At 39.8% G+C, this 21735-nt stretch overlaps 1 protein-coding gene across 3 annotated transcripts in view; it reads right to left on the reverse strand.

Moving 5' to 3' along the window:
- Window positions 1-227: 227 nt before the first annotated feature.
- The window catches only part of LOC141435664 (uncharacterized), a 410065-nt gene continuing 388557 nt past the window's right edge, over window positions 228-21735 (reverse strand). For all 3 annotated transcript variants that reach the window (XM_074098407.1, XM_074098404.1, XM_074098406.1), the window contains 2 exons: window positions 15020-16530; window positions 228-1197 (listed from right to left, as the gene is read on the reverse strand). In XM_074098407.1, coding sequence (XP_073954508.1) covers window positions 350-1197; window positions 15020-16463 — 2292 coding nt within the window. In that variant the 5' untranslated portion in view covers window positions 16464-16530 and the 3' untranslated portion in view covers window positions 228-349. The remainder of the gene's footprint in view (window positions 1198-15019; window positions 16531-21735) is intronic.

Below are 21735 nucleotides of genomic sequence, written 5' to 3' on the forward strand. Positions count from 1 at the left end.
GGGAGGGCATGCAGCGCTGCCAAGAGCGCAGCCTAAGGTATCGCCAATATTTGGAACAATTATAACTTTTCTTTTAGAAATAAAAAATTTACTCGCAAATGTGATGAAAAACATTGTATGTCGCACGGGCGGTACCAGATTTACGAACATCGACTCATTTCATTCATTCTTCGACTTCGGGCTTCCAAAACTCTCGTTCGTAATTCCTTATTTACCGCCCTTAAAACACAATGTACTATTAATGAAATTTCTTTAAAATCAAAGTTATTTCAACTTTGATTACAGATGGCGCAAAAATTATACTTAACTCTAATATACATTAATCAACTATATCACTTGACAGTACACCTTACACTTGCGTTGCGGTCTCACCGGCATTGAAAAGGAAAGGTTCTTTCAACTCACTGGAGCCTCTTTTCCTCGGCTTAGGAGGGGGCTTAGGAGCTGTTCGTGTCCTGTTCAAACTGTTCACACTCACACCTACTTTTAAATCACGCATGTGGTTCTTCAGAAGACTCTCATTCTCCGTAAGCATCACTTTGAGAGGCCTCTGCTCCGAAGGTTTGGATAACCTACCCTGCGCAGCACTATAGCTCATAGCCTGCAATGCTAACAGCTGATTATGTATGTTAGGAGAGCTCAAACTGCTTCTGGGTATCGTGGCATGAGGCGTGCCTGGTGCCGGGGAAGGTGCAGGCTCAATTTCCTCACAATCCTGATATCTATGCTTATTGATACCCAAATCCATCTCGCTTTTATTCAAGCTGTAATAGTTCGCGCCGTTGTGGAACAATTTCATGTTGAAGTGGTCATAGTAGGGTATGACTCCATTTAGGGTCGAGAAGACTTGGGGGTTGCCCTCGGGGAACCAATTGGTTCTAGGTCTTCTTGGGAGTGTGACGTACCCTGTCTTAGGGTAAGCTGACCCTTGGGATGTCATTGGTAATCTATACCCTGGAGGTATAGCTGTGACTCCATACCCTGGTGATTTAGTAGGGCTTTCGGTTGTGTTGGCTTTGGACCGTTCTTGACTGGTTCCACTGGCTGGTGAAATCTGTGGTCCTCCTCTTAGTGGGAAGGTTAGTAAGTCTGGCGGGTATGCTTGTTGCTCTGCAGTGAGACGATCTAGGAGAAGCGTCTCTTGGGATATTTTCGGCAGGTCCATGTCCAAGTGTCTGCTGTTGTCTTCTGTGGATGCTGTGGAGAAAAAAAGAACTTTTAGTGCCTGATGTCTAACACACTTAGAATCACAATCGTTTTTACCACTTCTCTCTGTCACACGGTATAAGACGCGGCTAGAAAGGGATGGTGAATGCAATTATAAACATCAGAGTGTTAGGCGATACGGCCTCAGAATGAAGGAATCATAGAGTTTAATACTAAGGTTTCTTTTTGACGACCGGATGGCCAGGTGGTAAGACGACCTACAACGCTTGAGGTCCCGGGTTCGATTCCCGGCCAGGGTAGATATTTATATGTTTAATACGAATAACTAATAATAATAATAATTTATTTATTTCCGTAGAATATCATTACATTACATAATATGTATGTTATACAATTTGATGTCCAGGCATATTCTGCTCCACATGCAACATACAAATATCAAATATTTATTTCATTATCTAAGGTTACATTTAATGTCAAACTGGTCATAGTACAGAAGAAAAAAAAATGTACTGTCAGTAGGAATACAATATTATATAAATGTCAATATGAATACAATCATTATTTATCAGAATTAAAAAAAAACATTTACTAAAAAAAAACTGTAAAGCAATGTTGTATTGAGTACTTGTCAGTGCTTAATACAAAATATTTGTCTTCTTTCAATCTGACATGATCTGGCAACAAATTAAAAAGCCTCATAGACAAGTTAACTCACTTTCCTGAAATATACGAATGTTTTGCTCTCGGGTCTTGGACGTTAAATATGTATTTAAGTATGTATTTATCTATATAAGTATGTTTATCCCTTGCCTAGTATCCATAGTACAAGTTTTGCTTAGTTTAGGAATAGGTCAATTGGTGTCAAGTGTCCCATGATATTTATTTATTTTTGCCGTAATAATTTTATTAAGTTTTTCAAGGATTCTAGAGCACGGTAAATTTTAGGTATGTGCAAGGGGCCATTCATTTATTATGTAAGACGATTTTTGCCGGTTTTTGACCCCCTGCCCCCTGTGTCATATTTATTACGTAAGAATCTAAAGGAAAACATGAATACACGTTTGAATATTTAGCGACGTGCAGTCTACGCAAAACAAATGACGACTAGTTTAAAAGCGGGGAGTTCCCGAGAAGTGCTGGCGGCGCGGATCCGTTGCCATGGAAATCGTTGACTTATATGCATATTATATGTGTTTTCAAAACACACAGCATTTATTGAAGAAGCGTCTATAATTTTTTATCAAAAACCATGTTAAAGAGTAAAAACGCCTTTACCTTTGTATGAAGTTACCGTTTCCTCTTGCTTGTCATACTCACACGCAGCAGAGCGCGCTGTAAAAACGCTCCCAAAAAGGCGCGCAACTGTCATCTGTCACTCATAGCGTATACTTTTTTTCACACGCCATGTTCAAAAAATTTTTCTTTCATCAAAATAAATAGAAAAGAGAGTGAATAGATAGTGATATTGTGTATAAGTGTTACCAAAGTGTTGTTGGATAACAGGTGAGTCGATATTTCTCACTAGAATGAGTAAACAAGGCGGGGAGGACGACATTGTTAGCGTCGTTAGTGACCGGTCGGAAGAATGCGTTGCTTCGGGCGAAGAACGCAATTCCCGGCGCCACTTGAGTGGCTCACATGGTCAGAGTGAGTCTTCGTCGTCTTCGGAAGACGAGGAGGGCTCCTCATCGCTTCCCCCGAATAAGCGTCGTAGATGCGATCGAGGTTATGTACCTGTGGATCCACGAGTTGATTCCTTGGTCAATCAGGTCAATTTCATATCTGGGTATCTTACACAGTTGCCGCAATATTTAACGGCCTTCTCTCAGAACAATCAGGGCAACCCACCTACCTCTAATAATAGAGTTGAGCAGCCTAGTACGTCAGCGGCTTGTCAGTACCTAGTAAACCCCTGCAGTGCAGGTACAGGTACCTTTACATTGGGTGAGTTACAGACGGACTCTGACGACAAGAAGGTGGTACCACCTGCTAATGAGGAGCGCCTTCGGAAGGTTACCAAGCTCCAGCATTTTAACACACAAGCCTGGAAAGGCTTGAAATACAAGTCGATTTTACAGGGTTTTTCAGCGACTCCAGGTTTTGTAGCCTTAAAGGTAAATGAGGAATTTACTCACTTCAAAGCTACCAAAGATTTTTTAGCTTCTGCAGAGAACATGTTAGCCGGACTAACAAATGCTGAGTTGGAGCATGAGGAACTATTGAGAGGGGGGCTGCAGGAGCTCATCAATTGGGCGGCAAGGAACCCCAGTGAAATAAACCCAGCATCTTTACTTGAGAAAGCAACTTCTCTCTTAGGACCTGGCTCCCCTTTACACAAATGTTCAGAAAGGAAGATGCAAGTAATTTGTGGTAGACGAGGTGAATGCATCGAAATAAGAAGAGAAAGGATTTTGAAGGAAGTAAATAATATCAACCTTAAAACTTCATTGCGTGAGATTCCACCAAGCGCGGAGTACTTGTTTAGCAGGGATGCCTTACAGCCTCTAATACAGTCGCTAGGAGGTTTTCACACTTGGCTTAACAGACCTTCCTATATAAAGGAAAAGGGACAGAGTCGTGATCGCTCATCAACTTATAAACAAGACAGGAGAAATAGAAATAATGGACAAGAGAATAGAAATCCCGGACAGGACAATAAAGCCAAGCAAGGAGGTTCACAGACCTTTCAGAAGCGAAATAACTTTCGCAACAAAGGCAACTACACTGGCAAGAAGAACTTCACCAATCAAGATAAGCAGAAGTGACTACATTCAAAGGCAGACATTCCGGGGGGGTTGTTTAAAGCAGCATGCACAAGTATGGAGAGAGCTGGGTGCAAATCAATTCATTATAAATATTGTAACCAGAGGACGGATACCTTTCAAGAAGAAGCCACCTCTCCAACATCTAACACAAAATATGCTAAACAGATTTACAACAAGAACCTCCCCAGAGATGTCTGCAATCATCAAGGACTTGAAGGAGAAGGCAGTGCTAGAGGTGCCACCAGTTTTGAATTCCAGCTTCCTTTCAAAGATGTTTTTGATAAAGAAGGCGGATGGAAGCATGAGGCCCATATTCGACCTAAGGGGCCTAAACCAGTATGTAGCCACCAAGCATTTCCAGTTAGTTTCTCAGTTGGATGTAGCAGATTTCCTACAAATGAACGACTGGATGACAAAAATAGATCTGCACCAGGCATATTTTCACTTACCAATCGCAGAGACTCATCGTCGATTTTTGAGAGTCTACTACAACCAAGAAGTGCTACAACTAACTGCACTACCATTTGGCCTGTCTTCAGCCCCCCGGACTTTTGCAGCAGTGTCAAATTGGATTGCAGAGTTTCTACGAAAGAGGGGTATAAGACTTCTTGTGTATCTAGACGACTATATCCTTGCAAACCAGGACAAAGACAAGCTGGCCGAACAAGTCATGGAGACTCTAAGCACCCTAGAAAATCTAGGCTGGCAGGTAAACTACCAAAAATCAGTTCTCACACCCACACAACAGCTGGAATACCTGGGACTGTCGTGGAACACACAGCAAGTAACCATGGCCTTGCCCATATCAAAGGTGCAAAAGGTAAAGGAGTCCATAGGCAAAATTATGACCAGAGCTCGGTCTTCCCTCAGAGAAACTCAATGCATTTTGGGTCTGCTAAACTTTGCCAGCCTAACAACACCCCAAGGGCGGCTACACTGCCGTCAAACCCAGAGATTCCTAAAGAACCTAATGAATTGCAGACCAAGAGAGAGGAAACCTCTACCCCGCTCAGTTCAGATGGAGTTACACTGGTGGCAGAGGGCCATAGACAACAGCTCAGTGGCGATGCACCGAAAGGAAGTAACTCATTTTTTAACAACAGATGCAGCAGATACCGGCTGGGGTGCTCACCTCAACGAGACTTACCTGACGGGGAGATGGTCAAGAAACCAGAGGTCGTGGCACTCAAACCTCAAGGAGTTATACGCCGTCTACGGCGCGATAAGTCGACACCAACAGAGGCTAGGCAACGCACATATTTTAGTTCAGTCAGACAACAGGACCCTCGTGGCTTACATAAGAAACGAGGGGGGCACGCGTTCCCTGACCCTACTCGAGTTGACGACGAAGCTTCTAGAGCTGACGTCACAGTTGAACGTCACGATCTCGGCGGCGTATCTCCCGGGGAGATACAACGGCATAGCCGACCGCCTATCAAGGAATCGACCAGTGCCGGAATGGCACTTGTTGCCCCCGGCCTCGGAGGCCGTGTTCAGAATTTGGGGCGTTCCCGAAGTCGACTTGTTCGCTTCCAGCGAGTCCGCGGTCGTAGACCGCTATGTAACATGGGACTCCAGAGATGGGTCGGCAATTTTTTGCGACGCATTCAGTCGGCCATGGAAGTTCAAATTGGCTTGGGTATTTCCGCCGCCCAACCTAATACCTCGGGTACTAAGACATCTCAATATGGCCGTGGGAACTTACATAGTAATAGCACCGCACTGGATGCAGTGCTTTTGGCTGGCGGATCTGCGTGCTCGGGCACTAGCAGAACCGTACCCAATTCACAATTTGCACAACAATCTTATAGATCTGACAACGGGCAGAGCCCCTCCCCAGGTAGAGAGGATAGTACTTCAGGCATGGAAGATTGGGGGTGGGCCAGCCAGGTCGCTCACTGGTCCTTAGAAGAAAAGGAACTTCTTAAGAAGAGCTGGAGAAATTCTACATTATCCACTTATAATGTTCCTATTAAACGATGGCTTTCTTGGTGCAATTTAAATGGTATTAATGCTAGAGCGCCCCTGGGGAATGACGTTGCAAGATATTTAGCTAGCTTGTTTCTTGAGAAGAAGCTTGCATATCGTACAATGCTTGTACATAAATCTGCAATAGCTACTTACTCTGCCACAGGTCCAGAAGAAATAAGCAAAAACTTTTTTGTTCGTCAGATTATTAAGGCAATTTCTTTAACCAGACCTCAAGAAAAGAAAGTTGGAATATGGGATACAAAGTTACTTTTTGATTGGCTTAGAGATACACCAAGCACAGATAGACTTTTTGATGTATCAAGAAGAACAGCAATAGTTTTACTGTTAGCTTCTGGTCGAAGAGTTCACGACCTAACACTTTTAGATATTGCTGAAGACAGTTTTTTCGAAAACAGGGACAATGAGCTGGAGCTGTGGCCAAGATTTGGTTCCAAGACAGATAGTGGAAAGAGCAGACAATCAGGTTGGTTACTAAAGAAGCACCCAGACGAAAAGCTTTGCCCAGTTCGACATGTTCTTGAATTAATTGAGAGCACAAGAGAGAGACGATCTGTAGATAATAAATTAACCAATCTGTTTATATCAATTAATGGAGCAGTTAAGCCCGCTACCCGCACTATAATAGGTGGATGGATTAGAAGTATATTCAAAGAAATAGGCCTAGATGCACCTCCAGGAAGTGTACGGTCCGCTGTGGCATCTAGAAGCTTTATAGAAAATAGGCCTTTGGAGGACATTTTAAAGCGAGCAAATTGGAAAAGTGCTCAAACATTTCGCAATCATTATTGTCGTAGGATAGAAAGAAATGAGGATAATAGTAATAATGGTGATCAGCTAAGAGATAATTTCTCAGACATATAATGTAAATTTTCATGAAGAAAATTTTACTTTAGATTCCTATTGTGATGATTGATCTCATAGATTGAGTACTCAGTACTCTGATTAATTATATTTTTTATGTTAATTATGGCCAGGGCCCTAATTGTTTTTTGTTTCTTAATTTTAAGAGTTATGTCCTGCAGATAATTTGGAGACTGCAGTTTGTTAGACATCTTGTTGCAATTTTTTGATTCTATAAATGGTTATGTTCATTGATTAATAGATTTTTATTTTTGATATTTCACATAGCGTATAATACTCTTTCACCAGCAGATATCAAACAGGTCTTCAATAAATGCTGTGTGTTTTGAAAACACATATAATAAAACTGTTTTGCATTGCAACAAAACAGTTATTATGTGTGTGAAAAAAACACACAGCATTTATTGAAGAAGCGTCTATAATTTTTTATCAAAAACCATGTTAAAGAGTAAAAACGCCTTTACCTTTGTATGAAGTTACCGTTTCCTCTTGCTTGTCATACTCACACGCAGCAGAGCGCGCTGTAAAAACGCTCCCAAAAAGGCGCGCAACTGTCATCTGTCACTCATAAGTCTTCATGATCACCAGCAAGCACCTTGCTGCAATGCTGTGTGTTTTTTTCACACACATAATAACTGTTTTGTTGCAATGCAAAACAGTTTTATTATCCGAGCGCGCGCTTTTGTCAAAGTATAATCTTAACTTTGCGATTTTTTGTGATCTTACGTAAGAACTATCAAGACCCCCTCCTACCCCCTTGTATGAAAAAATAAGACATGATCGTCCCCCCCTCCCCCCCTAAATCGTCTTACGTAATAAATGAACGGCCCCTAACTAACAATCACTCAAGATGGTTAGGATGGGAGTTATGGGAACATCCGGCTCGTGTAATATATGATTTATTCCTGAAGACTTACGCTAATGTTACATGATTATATATAAGATTGGGACGAAGGTGTGTGTGTCTATTGGTTTTGATACTTTTGTGATAATACGAGTATGTCGTCACTACTTTTAAAAAAACTCGTACCCCAAAATAGATAATTTTTCCGAGTGAACTTTATGAACATTATGTCACGGTTCAATTTTGTTGATATATTGATTTTAGATACGAGATTTTTTAAAAGTAGTGGCGATGTATATGTTTATATTTTCGTGTTTCGATGGCGTGCCGTTTCAGTACAAATAAAAAAATCCGGTGTTCCGTAAAATAAGTCTAAGAAATTTGTACGTAAACAAATGGACTCCTGTTTATTACTTAGAGAACAAAAATAAAATCTTTTTAACGTTGTTTTTGTATCATTTCCATTTGAAATGCTACGAAAGCAATATTATTGAGTCGCATCTTTTTTTACAAAATGTAACGAAGATTTTCAACATAATTTTACACGTGCCTTGTGTAATGAGAGTCAAATATCATAAGTCTTTTTGGTTGGCAATTTCAGCCAATCAAAATGATGTGAGGGGAATTCGAAATCGTACATAATTACATGTTGTCTGTTTACGGTAATTGTAAGCAAGCAAAAACAAGAATAACCTTTACAGTAAGTATTCAAATAAAACACAAACATCTCTTGTATAATAAATACAAATAGTAGATTGTACAACAAGAGCATAAAACGAGCCATTTTACCCGAGACTTTCATATAGCCACCCGAGCCGGTACGGCGAGCCTAAACACAAACTTTACAGGCATGAGAAGTGAAAAAAATGTTATTTTCTGTTTATATTAGTGGTAGTCCTTATGAGAAAATTGCCTTGAATCAATAATGTTAAAGAATATATTAACGAATATTTGAATTTATAAAGGCCTACTAAGATTGGTTTTTGGAATCTTTTTTGTTTTTTTATTTCAATTCCAAATTTTTGTTACTTTTACGGTCATCCCGTAAAACCCATATCGAAAATACAAACTCAAATATAGATGCACAGAAACACCAGAAAAATAAGACCAGCGCTGGGGATTGAACCCAGATCCTCGGCATTCCGTGCCGCGTGCTATACCGCTACACCACCGCTGGACAACGGTACAAACATGAATTTCTCCTATGCACCACATATCTCACATATCTCAGCCTGTTTGTTTCTTATTCAGTCACTTAAGTAGCGACACTAGCGACATCCTACTGAGGCTGAGTTTCCACCACAGGTGTTTTTTCATGAATCAATAGAAATCCTTCATTTACCTATCCTCGTACAGATCTTGTGATTATGTCAAAAGTAGGTGGTAGGGGGGGCTAATTAGTTCAAATACCGATACTTTTATTTATTATTCCCAGGCACCGTATACTCGTTTGAAGTACCTAACAAACAACATGGTAGGCTGATTCTCAAATACATTTCAGCTTTCAGTTGTAAAGATGAGGAATTTCTCTAGAACCTTACGTTACCTAAGAGCCTTATTAAGAATATAAACTTTAGTAACTAATTTAAGCATAGACTCAGAATAACGGGAATTCAAAGCCTACATAATATTACGCTGTATAATTTTATGATTTAAATTCAGGTTTCGTTCCGAATACCTTGATTTTAGAGAAGCTCGATATTTCGGCACAGTTCCATGCGCCATGATCACGAGACGACTGAAGAATTGCGGGTATGCTGGTATAACTGTCAGTTAGAAAAATAAATCGGACGTAACCGGCCTACCGGCCGGCCGGCTGACCAACTTCGAGATGAACGTCAAACGCCGAAACCAACTAGGATGGGCAGCGTTCGGGAAACTCCGCAATGTCTTTTCGTCCAAAATCCCTCAGTGCCTTAATACGAAAGTCTTGTGTTGCCAATGTGTGTTGCCAGTGATGACATATGGATCCAAGACGTAGTGCTATATACACTATAGGTCTTATAAATAGGCTCAGAATTGCTCAGCGAGCTATGGAGAGAGCTATGCTTGGGTTTCTCTACGGCATCGAATCAGAAATGATGAGATACGTAGAAGAACAAAGGGTCACCTAAAAAACCAAGCGAATTAGCTCGTTGAAGTGGCAATGGGCGGGCCATATAGCACGGAGAACAGATGGTCGTTGGGGCCGAAAGGTTCTCGAGTGGAGACCGCGGATGGGTAAGCGCAGCGTAGGACGTCCACCACCGAGATTGGCAGATGACCTGGTTTACAGTGGATGCAGGTCGCTTCAAACAAAAGCAATTGGTGGTCTATGAGGGAGGCCTATGTCCGACAGTGGACGTCCTACGGCTGATATCATGATGATGATGAATTGCTGCTGTTGCCTACTCCGACATCAGGTCCTTTAGTGCGTGTCCGGGATCTTGTTTATGGTTGTGGTGGTAGTGGTTGTCTTGGTGGCGGGTTCAGTTACGTTCGGCAAACCGCTGACGATGCTTCGGAGAGAATCGAAACACGTGTCTGGGATCTTGTTTATGGTTGTGGTGGTGGTGTTTCTCTTGGTGGCGGGTTCAGTTACGTTTGCGTTGGTTATTTACGTTTTTTATGCGGAGGGAGGCCGGGTTCAATTGCATGAAAAAACATTTTTTCCAACTCAAGCGTAGCTGTTTTGCACGACTTGGCCTCACTACTTGGCGGAGGAACAAGACAGATATTGCATTTATTCTAAAGAGTATTAATACCTGTGTATGGAAGTCATGATATTATTTATGAGTAACAAAATAAATTATATTTACATCGATAGTCGCGGTAGTGCTATATTTCCAAAAAATATTGAAATAAATATGATATTACGGCATCCTACGGTCATTTAAGATACTCAAAAAGCATAAACTAAAAACGTATGTGCTGCACTCTGACGGGATAAAATTGTAGTAATATTCCCTATTGTTAAAGGCGTAGAAGCTTGTTCAGATATTTTTGATCAAATTTTTGCTCACAAGTTTTATGAACTCGACTGTACAGTCAAGTGCAAAGATATCGACACGGCCAAAGCTACAAAAATATGTATAAGTACTTACACGACTTTATTCACTTAACATTAAGTGCCGGTATCTTTACACTTGACTGTACCTACACCTATTTGTAATAATATTGTTGTCTTGTGTTGTTGTGAATAAATGTTTTTTTTCCTTTCTATTTTTCTTTAATTGCTAAACAATAAAAGTCCACATTTTGATTGCCAGCCTTCACGTCCAGACATTTACCATGGACATTGTTTCTATGATTTTATCGCCTTTATAATTGCGTTTGGCCCCGGCTCCTTTATGGCATAAGCAGCGGACTGTAGTTAGGCAACTCCGTTAACTAGATTTCAGGTCACCTAGGTCCAACAAATTATGCAAAACTTTGTAATTACTTTGCATTTTCCAGGTCAGGCAAACCTTTGTTTGTCATAAGTTTGGCAGCAGAACTTGCGGCTTTATGACGTTTGGGGGAAATGTCGGGGTTTAAAAAGTCGGTATTCGGAGCCGCGTTTGCAGATAGTGTTAACACTATCGAAAGTTTTATTCAAGTTTTTTTTTTGTTTTAGGACGAGCAAATGATATATTTTTCAACAATCTTCATCTTGAAGATCGAGGAACTAAACCACTATTTATTCTTATTCCTCACTGCAAATATTTATTTTAGTGATGGAATGGCAGGCAACCTTCATGTTTAAAGAAAAAGAAAATAAAAGAACGTCAGCTGTCACTTGTCATGGACAAGAAGGATTCTGTTTGGTCGCGTTTTTGTTAACCCCCGACGTAAAAAGAGGGGTGTTATAAGTTTGACCGCTATATGTGTCTGTGTGTGGGTATGTCTGTCTGTCTGTCTGTGGCACCGTAGCTCTTGAACGCGTGGACCGATTTGGATGCGGTTTTTTTTATTTAATAATAATAATAATAATAATAATAACTGCTTACTACCCATCGCATGCTACACCCACGTTCGTCGGTTATGAGGCTGTACATCCCACGGAAATGTGGAGGTCGCGGCTTTCTTAATGCCAAAAATCTCCACAACCGCGAGGTATGCAGCCTTAGGAATTATTTCCTTAGCAACGAGTGTGGGATGCATCGCGATGTTGTGGCAGTAGACAGACACCTCACCCCGCTATCCTTGGCAAACGAAAATTGGCGCAGTCCTATGGTAATGAGCACGGAAGATCGCAAGAACGTTATGGAAGAGCAAGGAGCTACACGGGCGGTTCTACAGACCCTAAACAGGGCCTGATGTAGACCTTCTCGCGTCGGTGACCTGGCTACGTTTCGGGGACCTCTTTGGGGAAACCGAGGGTTTTGTGTGTGCAATTGCTGACGAAGTTATCATGACGAACAACTACCGAGTATATCCTGAAGGACGGTACGGTCGACATTTGTCGGGCATGCCGCCGTCCTGGGAATCACTCAGGCATATTATCTCCGGTTGTTCTCATCTTGCTAACGGTGAGTATTTGCACAGACATAACTTAGTAGCCAGGATTATCCACCAGCAACTTGCTCTTCGATACGGCCTTTGTAGACTCTGAGGTGCCGTATTATAGGTATGTCCCTGCGCCAGTTCTTGAAAATGGTCGTGCCACGCTCTATTGGGATCTGATCTGTCATCACGGACAGGACTATTGTAGCCAATAAGCCTGATATCGTGCTGACAGATCGATCAAACCGCCAGGCAGTGCTCGTTGATATCACCATCCCACATGACGAGAACCTCGTGAAGGCCGAGAAGGACAAACTCAGCAAGTACCTTGACTTGGCTCACGAAGGTGACTGCTATGTGGGATGTTGACTCGACGATCATTGTCCCGATAGTCGTTTCGGCAAACGGTCTAATAGCGAAGAGTCTCGACCACATCTCAAGAGACTCTCGCTAGATGGCTGGATCAAGGGCCAGATACAGAAGGCGGTACTTCTGGACACGGCACGCATCGTCCGGAGGTTCCTCACTCTGCGGCCCTGACCACCGGTAGCTTGGGCCCTACCCGTTACCGGCGGCAAACTAGGTTAGGTTTTTATAATATTTTATTTTGTATGTACTTTTCTGTATTTTACTTCTTATAACTATTATAAAAACCTAACCCTAAGAATAAAAAATAAATAAAGAGAATAATAATAATAATAATCTTTATTTCAAGTAACTGTGACTCATTTTGTTAGTAGACAGGCTTATTTCTAGAGTTAGTAATAGAATATTAAAATGAAAAATACAATTAAAATAACATTTACACGAAAGTGTGGAGTTGCATCCACTTTCTCAACAGCGGCGAGTCCCACCGCTCAGTCAGTGCGCTTAGGATTCTTAAAAAAGCAGCAAAAAAAAAAAAAAAAAAAAAAAAAGCAGGTTTAGCCGTTTTTGAGATATTGAACTTTGAAGTAACAAAGTCGGGGTTTTCTCATTTTTTGTTAGTTAGGTTATGTGATCACTGTGTTTTATTGAGATATTTTTAATTCACTTCAAAAAGTTAGATCATGTACCTAGCAACAAACGGTCAGACTATAAAAAAATCCGTTGTGACACGAAAATGTGTATGCTTCACTGTCGTTCATACAACGGAATTAAAATTAAAAATTACGAAACTAATATTTAAACGAAATTCAAAGTAAAAGGAATTTAAAGAGAAAGTGCTTGTGTGTGTGGGTGCGTGTCTCTGGGTGTGTATGTGTGTGTGTGTGTGTGTGTGTGTGTGTGTGTGTGTGTGTGTGTGTGTGTGTGTGTGTGTGTGTGTGTGTGTGTGTGTGTGTGTGTGTGTGTGTGTGTGTGTGTGTGCGTGTGTGTGTGCGTGTATCTGTACGTGTAAAATGACACAAGCTACTTTTTATCCCGATATTCCTATTAGGTTAGCTATTAAAATAAAATCGCAATATTTTAACCGCTTGCATTAGAGACTACAAAATTTTGCCCGAATGTTTCATGTGCGACGTTAATGCAATCTAGGTTGAAATTTTTTGGGAATTCCCATGGGAATTTAATAAAATCCCGGCATTGTAACTCAACTACCACCAAATCTAATGGTTTACGCGTGCGAAGCCGCGGGTAAAGTCTAGTAATGTATATTAGTCCAAGATCCGGTATTAGAAATAATAAGTCTCATCTGCTATTTGATAATGACAAAATATAAACATTAGATAATATATTTATTTTTAAATTGCAAATGACATTGTGTTGCCTGGCTAAATCCGGTTCTTTTAGATTTAAATACTTACTAAATCTTAACTCTGAATTCTTGGCAACCATGGTTATACATACTTTTGACAAGGCAATTTTATATCGTTGAACAAAGAATATTATTAGCCTTTCGTTTCAAAAAAATATACCTAATTCGTGTTCAATGCTTACCCGCTAGCTTTACGTCAGCTTTACTTTAGTACAATACAACAGGCATAATTAATAATAATACATCCTCATCAGTAATTTAATTGTTTTTTTTTGAAAGATAGGTTATGTTATTCTTTTTTCCATCAATATAAACTTGCCTTATCAAAAGTATGTCAAAACTATGCTTGCCAAGATATTAGACTTTAGATTTAATATTTAAATCTAAAAGGGCTGGATTTTGCCAGGCTAAGGCTACCCATCTGCAATTTAAAAATATGTATTATCTAACGATACAATTTTGTCATTATCAAATAGCAGATGAAGGTTATTATTTCTAATACCGCATCTTAGACTACATTAAAAAGTTGCTTGTGTTACAATTAATACTTCATGTTGAAGTTAATATTGAATTGCCCGCTTACTTTGAATGTAATTATGTTTCACAAAGCTTCGCCTTGTCCGAGACTCAAAAGTTTTATATGAAACCTTTTGTATGAAACGAAACTGATCGCTCTGACACAGTTACCGAATTGAATGGGAATTTTATAGGGAACTTAGATTTTCGTCGGTTAAAAGGAAAATATTAATAACAGTGTATTGTTTCCTTCTAATTTAAACTGAGTCGGGGATTACTTTACGCTTTGTTAGAGACATTAAATTTCTAATTACTTGATTTAAGCCGCTTTGATGACGAGTTTGGAACTTTGATCAGTTAGCACCTACTTATATTAAAGTACTGGTTCTGCCCGTGACTTCGTCCGCGTAGACTAAGGCCCTACGCTTGCTGACGCGGTTTGCACGGAGTGGGTGGACGCCTGTTGAAAAAATAGTTTGAGCAGCCGCTAACTGCGCGCGTCGCGTGCGACGGATTGTAAATAGCTGTACCCGCGCCCGCAGAGGCTGCAGACTGCGCCCGCGCATAGTGCACCCGTGCCAGCTAGCGTAGTCCGAGCGTAGCATAATGTAGGCTTATACTCGTAAAAGTAAAGGTAAAGCCTATTTTAATATTTATATGAAGACTACTTACTCAACATGGATTCATTGTCCAGTAAGGTTCTATTCAGTTCTGACATCTCCGTAGCTTCGCTGGTGAGGGATAGAGGCGCTTCATGCTTCCTAGGAGGCTTCACGACTGGGTTCACCTCCGGTTTCTGCCCTTTCTCCAGCTCAGACGCAACAGAATTCTCTATCAGTATATCCCCGTTAGAGGACGTATCTGTTTTAATCAGTCTTTTAGATTCATTGTTCTGCGTAGTAAAATAGCAGACACCTAGGACCGCTCCACAGATTAAAATTACAGCTGTCAAACAGCCCACCAGGATGGCAAAAGTGTCAGTATCTAAACCTAGTATAGTACCAACACTTCCGTATTTAGAAAGGATCAGAGTTAAAGTCTTCTCATCTCGACCTCCAGGGTTTTCAGCTATGCATGTATAGTTCCCTCTATCGCTGTACCTTACATTTATAATACTCAAATTAACCCATCTGATCAAATCCATAGTATTCTCAGTTACAACGTATCGGATCTCTCCAAAAGCCCGTGTCTCTATAATTCGATTGTTGTACTTCCAAATCACTTCAGGAGTTGGATTTCCAACGACTTTACATATTAACGTTACGTTTTCGTCGTAGCTTCTCACTTTTGCATCAGGTATGGGTTCTAGTATAGTTGGTCTACAAGCGAAACTGGAGGAGTCCAATTCGTTCCAAAGTTTATCTTTGACAGTGGAAGGCTCAGCGCAAGCAGTTGGCGCGGTGTACAAATTGTGAGTTATCACCCAATCTCTAAAGGTTTGTAAGTTGCAATCGCATCTCCAAGGGTTATTGTGTAGATCTAAACCAGATAAGTTGTGCAGTGCCATCAGAGTCTCTGGCTTCATATGAGTCAAGCTGTTCCCATCAAACCGTAATATCTTCAGTTGAGGCAAGTTCGAGAACGCTTTGGTACCGATTTTGACTATCTTATTATTGCTTACCTCAACTTTCTGAAGGAACTTTAAGTTTCTGAACACACCGTCTTCCAATATATCGATGAGGTTGTTACTTAAGTTGATTAATCTAAGTTTTTCTGTCCCTTTGAAAGTGTCCGGGTGTAGATTACGTATCCTGTTCCGGGACAAGTCCAGTTCTATCATGATAGCTAGCGTTGCGAACGCCGTTTTATGTACCGTGTCTATGTTACATTCTTTGAGGAAGAGTTTTTTGAGGTTACTTAGTCCTACTTTATTGAAGCCTTCCTGGTGTAACGTTAGTAAGTTATTGTTGGAGAGGTCTAGGATTTGAATGTCATTGCTGAGATTGGCAGGGATGGATCTGAGGCTGGAGTTTGAGCATATGGCAGCTTTGTTGCCGGATTGCCAGCGGCAGTCGCAAGGTCTTTGGCATTCTGTGGTGAAATCCGCCAGGCTTGTAGCGAGGAGGATGGTCGTCCAAATGATCTTCATCCATGCCTTCCAATGTTCATGAACCATTTTGCTATGACGCTCATGGCCTCGTGCGACATTCCTGAACGGTGCTGTGACCCAGTTTCATTGGTTTCTGTAACAAAGAGAAAATATGTTAATAGGCATTCGGAGGTCATTGACACGAACCCAAACTGTACATAAATGAAGATACTAGGAATATAATAGATTAAACTAACCGTCCGCAAAAAGGGGCGTTATTATACATACGTTAAAGAAAACATTTTAGTTTAACGTTTGGGATCCTACATAAGTAAACTCTTTACTGAACTTAAAAGATCAAAAATTCAGTGTATATCCCTGAAATTATTTAAATCAAATGTAAATAAATTCTGCTAACAATAAAGTGACGCTGTGTCAAACTACGCCTTGTTGTATGTATACATATACATAATGTGGCAATTTCATATTGCTGACAAATAAAGGTGTCTGATGTGTTACAAGTATAACTGGCATCACTTTGTTGTATTGTTCACAAAAAAAATATCTATAGTTTTTAGTTGGTCTGAGATTGTATGCAGATTTTATTTTAACTATAGTCAACAATTTCATTAAAATAATTAATGAAATGTAAATGATGATTTATGCGTAAACAAATGGAAATAATTCAATGAATAGTCATTAAATGATATTCAGTTGAAGAGCTTTCAAAGTGCGTATTTTATCGTGAATTTAATCATGTGAATAATTATACTATTTTTCATATGTAACATTCTACCCATAGATAAAAAGTCACATACCTTTTAGGATTAGAGCATTATTACAGTGATATGTACAAATTATTAATTAGTAACAAATATAACACAAGGAGTGTAAGAGAGAAAAAGCTCGTACAGCCAAAAATGAAAAACTATTATGGTAAAAGATGTTCACAGTACCTGGTACCAAAATTATTTATAAGACAAAGTCCTAAACTAAGTAAATCTATGTTAAAGATCAGACTCAAAGAATATCTTCTAGACTTGCCTTGAATGTATACCTTCTATGTAAATACCTGCCATTGCGAATCTGTTAAGTACCTACCTACCTAGTTTATATTATAGGATAAGTTTGATAGGATAGAAGTGCATGAAAACTGAGCGCGTCTCGCCATCAAACGTAGCAGTTTGGCGAGAATATATAATGTGTAGTACCTAAGTTGTAATTTGAATATATATATAAATTTAAATAAAAAACTTTTCCTTTAGGCGTGCCAGGACAGATTCGTATTAAATCAGTTGAGTTTTAGGCCAGAATCTGAGTCATTTCCAGCCAGCAAATACAAAGAGGTTGATAGAAAACATGCTGTGCTGTGTCTATGACCATTCAACCTAAAGAAGTAGGGTAACCACAAGATCGGCAAATTTAAAATTAAGTAATAATTTGTAACAAAAACATTTACAGTTTTTTGCATATTCTTACGTATAAGTGTTTCATCTAGAGGTACACATTATGAAAAAATAGTACATTGTGTCTTAAGGGTGGTAAATAAGGAATAACGAACGAGAGTCTATTAGAAGCCCGAAGTCGAAGACTCTGGGCTTTAATGAGTCGATGTTCGTAATTCTAGTACCGCCCGTGCGACATACAATGCTTTTCATCATATTTGAGAGTAAAATTTAATATTTCTAAAAGAAAAAATATAATTGTTCCAAATATTGGCGATACCTTAGGCTGCGCTCTTGGCAGCGTCGCCCTCCCCCCCTACCTCAGCATGTGCCTGAGCCGCGAGTGCATGTGGTCCTGCTGCAGCGCGCGCAGCACCATCAGTACGCACATTTACTCATTTACCGACCTTGGGCTTCATGACAAGAAAATTTGTACGCGCAATGACTCTTTTACCGACCACGGGTTTCATGACAAGCACATTAAGGTCGAGGGTTTTATTTGGGGGTTTTAAGTGTGATGAAAAAACTATTTAGGAGTCACCTGTAGACACTGATACTAACTGTAATAGACACTGATTTAAGGTAACTTTATCTCAGTTTGGGTATTGTCTTCCACTTTGAGCAACTTTGAATGATTTCAGCTTCCAGTCGAAAGTTTGAGATTGTCTGCTTGAGTTTGATCTAAGTCTAGGCATTAAATCCATCTAAACCGATCCTCGGCTTGTTATGTTCTAGTTTAAACTTAAATTTATGCTCAAGTCAAACTGTGATAGCCGGTTGGTATGAAATTTTGGTAATGTGGTTGAAATTGAATAAAGTCTAGTGAAAGATTCACCTAGTAACTATTGGAAAGAAATAGATTTTTAGCGCTAGACTGTTTTAAGGTTCAGCATTATGCTGTGCCAGTGTCCAATGCGCACTATATCCTTGTGATGTCTATCTTTTATGTAAAATATATAAAATTAAAAGTCCTGACTAACTGATTATATCAACGCAGAGCCCATGCCGCTACGCGCTGAAGCTCGCATATACTATAGTACTGGAGCAAGACTCGTATATTCTGTAAGGTCGGGGTACTTTGGCACTGAAGGGTAACTTTGGCCCTTGGGATTATCTCGATCCTGGTTTTATTATTGCTCTGAGATTACGGCATCTTCGCCATGTGGTTGGTGTAAATTGATCGATAATTAATAATAGATTGGATTATTGGATTTTTCTTCATGTGGTTTTCATAATATGGGCCAAAGTTACCCTCCTTTGGGTCAAAGTACCTCCATCTTACGGTACCTCAAGTTTCTCTCATACTACAACTACAAAGCTCTAATTTGCTATGGGTATGTATTTCAACATTAACGACGCCAACAAAAAGGTAAAATTAAATTTTGATTTTTTTCCCGTCCTACGTATACTTGTAGTGTATGCATTAGGATAGCCAGGCCCAGTTAACCCCCTTTCCGCTTTACGGTTATTTCAGTAACACCTTGTTTATCTTATATATTTTTAAATGAACCTAACAATTATTTCTTTATCGGTCCACTTTTGCTTTGCCAAACGTGAAACACCGAGTAGGTGGAAATAAACATGTTTATATGCTAATTAATCGCCTTATTTTGAGTGAAACAAGTAAACATGGCCGTAATCCTTCTGGAACTTCGATTGTTACTTGTTTCTTGGGGATTTAACTTTCCCGGATCGCTTAACGTGTGCCAGAGTTTGAAGACATTCCGAAGTTTTGCTCGAGTTTTTTTGTTAAGAAATCATAACAACGCTACACTGTGTTAAAGCTTCGTTAATTGGACTTATTTTCATGTATTTTTGTTTATGCATGTTTTCCGTTTCCGTTTTATCTTTGTTTATGCATGTTTTCCGCTACAACAGCACAAGTTGGTATTATTTTGTAGTCAAAAAGATTGTTCATGGGGCAATCCGTTTTAAAGTTGTAGTGTTCTGCCCCCTTAAGGCAAAAGGCTATATTTATTAATGTGATGTAGAGGCTGCACAATAGTATAATTACGAAAGTATCATCTGGGTGTTTGCATGTTGTTTTCTGATCTATACAGTTAATAATTGCTTAAAATTAAGGTTTTTAGGGTTCCGTACCCAAAAGGTAAAAACGGGACCCTACTCCGTCTGTCCGTCTGTCACCAGGTCTCATGAACCGTGATAGCTAGACAGTTGAAATTTTCACAGATTATGTATTTCTGTTGCCGCTAAACAACAAATACTAACAACAGAATAAATTAAATATTTAAGAAGGGCTCCCATACAACAAACGTGATTTTTATTCCGTTTTTAGCTAGATATTAAACTGCAACAGGTCAGTCGTATATTCAGTTTCAAAATAAATAATTAAATTAAAATAAAATAAATATTTAAGGGCCCATGCAAGAAACGTTTTTTTTTGGTAATGTCTAATGTTGTATAAATAATGGTACGGAACCCTTCGTGCGCGAGTCCGACTTGCACTTGGCCAGTTTTTACCCCTTGAATTACCTACCTCTGAGTTACTAACCCCTGGTATATTTTCTATAGTCTTTTGACGACCAGACTCTCAGAGTATCGGATATTAAATAAGAACGCCCAAAACCTTATATTTATTCCCGTCTCGTAGCCAAAGTTAAATTAGCATCTGACGCTCAAATAAAATGACACCTGTTAAAAGGCAAATGTCATTGTCATCCTGAACGAATGTCAAAAGTTTTCTCTTCATAATACGAACGATAATTGAGTGAAACAGGATTCAGACATCGACAATGTTAATTTAATTTATTTGAAGCATAAAAATTGAGTGCCATTGTCGTTCAAAGTGGTAAAAAGTGATATGATCAATAAGCCACGTATTTTTTCACAGAAATCCAGCAATCTTTTGGTTTGAAAGTTTGGAGTATTTGACCAATCAAATGCTCACATTTTAATTCGAAGCCCCGTTGAAACTTTTCTTTATGAGAGTTCAATTATCTATAATCTAATATTTTTAAAAGAGCAATTATTGTGGATCTCAAACACGGTTTTAAGGATTTTTTTATTTGAAACGAGGCCGAATTCCATACAAAACGGGTGACTGCGAAAAGGTGCGTTATCAGGTACCTGACCCGAACTGTATGATTTATTTTCGTGTCTTAACGGAAAACTTTCATTCTAATTTTAACTACGGGCATAAAGGTGCCCTACTTTTTCAACTCCAGCCATTTGGCGTGCGTGTTTACGGGGATGAACAATCGCTAGAAAAACGCGTGCTTTCGACATTAAACCCGATTGCATTCTCTATTTGCCTGTATATATGAATAACTTTATTAAAACTGTGTTACGAACTACGACGCAATGATTAACGAAGCGTCATCCCAGCCTATATACGTCCCACTTCTGGGCACAGGCCTCCTCTCAGAACAAGAGGGCTTGGTTCGCAGTTCCCACGCGGGCCCAGTGCGGATTGCGAACTTCAGACGCACCGTTGAATTTCTTCGCAGGTTTGTGCAGGTTTCCTCACGATGTTTACCTTCACCGCAAAGCTCGAGGTAAATTTAAAATGTTATTCCGTACATGAATTTCAAAAAACTCACAGGTGCGAGCCGGGTTTGAACCCACGATCCTCTGCTTGAGAGGCGATAGGTCAAACCACTAGGCCACCATGGCTTCAACGGCTACGAAGCGTCAACGGGATTTAATTTCTGGTGGAATAAGGAAGCTGCTTTATTTTTATGTTATGACCGATCGATGGTTTAACATCAGTGGTTAATATGGCATGAGTGCGTGTGAGCTAACTTTGGGGGCGGCAGACGTGAGCTTGCCTTCGGAATCCAAAAGCTTAATGGTTGCCTACTTGACCTGAAATGTATATTTCAGAACTAAATTATTATTATTATTTTAAAATTTATGACGGTGGAAGCATTCTACACTTCCACTGAACGTAGATA

Source organism: Choristoneura fumiferana, chromosome 15 (assembly GCF_025370935.1).
Source record: "Choristoneura fumiferana chromosome 15, NRCan_CFum_1, whole genome shotgun sequence".
Taxonomy (NCBI): Eukaryota; Metazoa; Arthropoda; class Insecta; order Lepidoptera; family Tortricidae; genus Choristoneura; species Choristoneura fumiferana.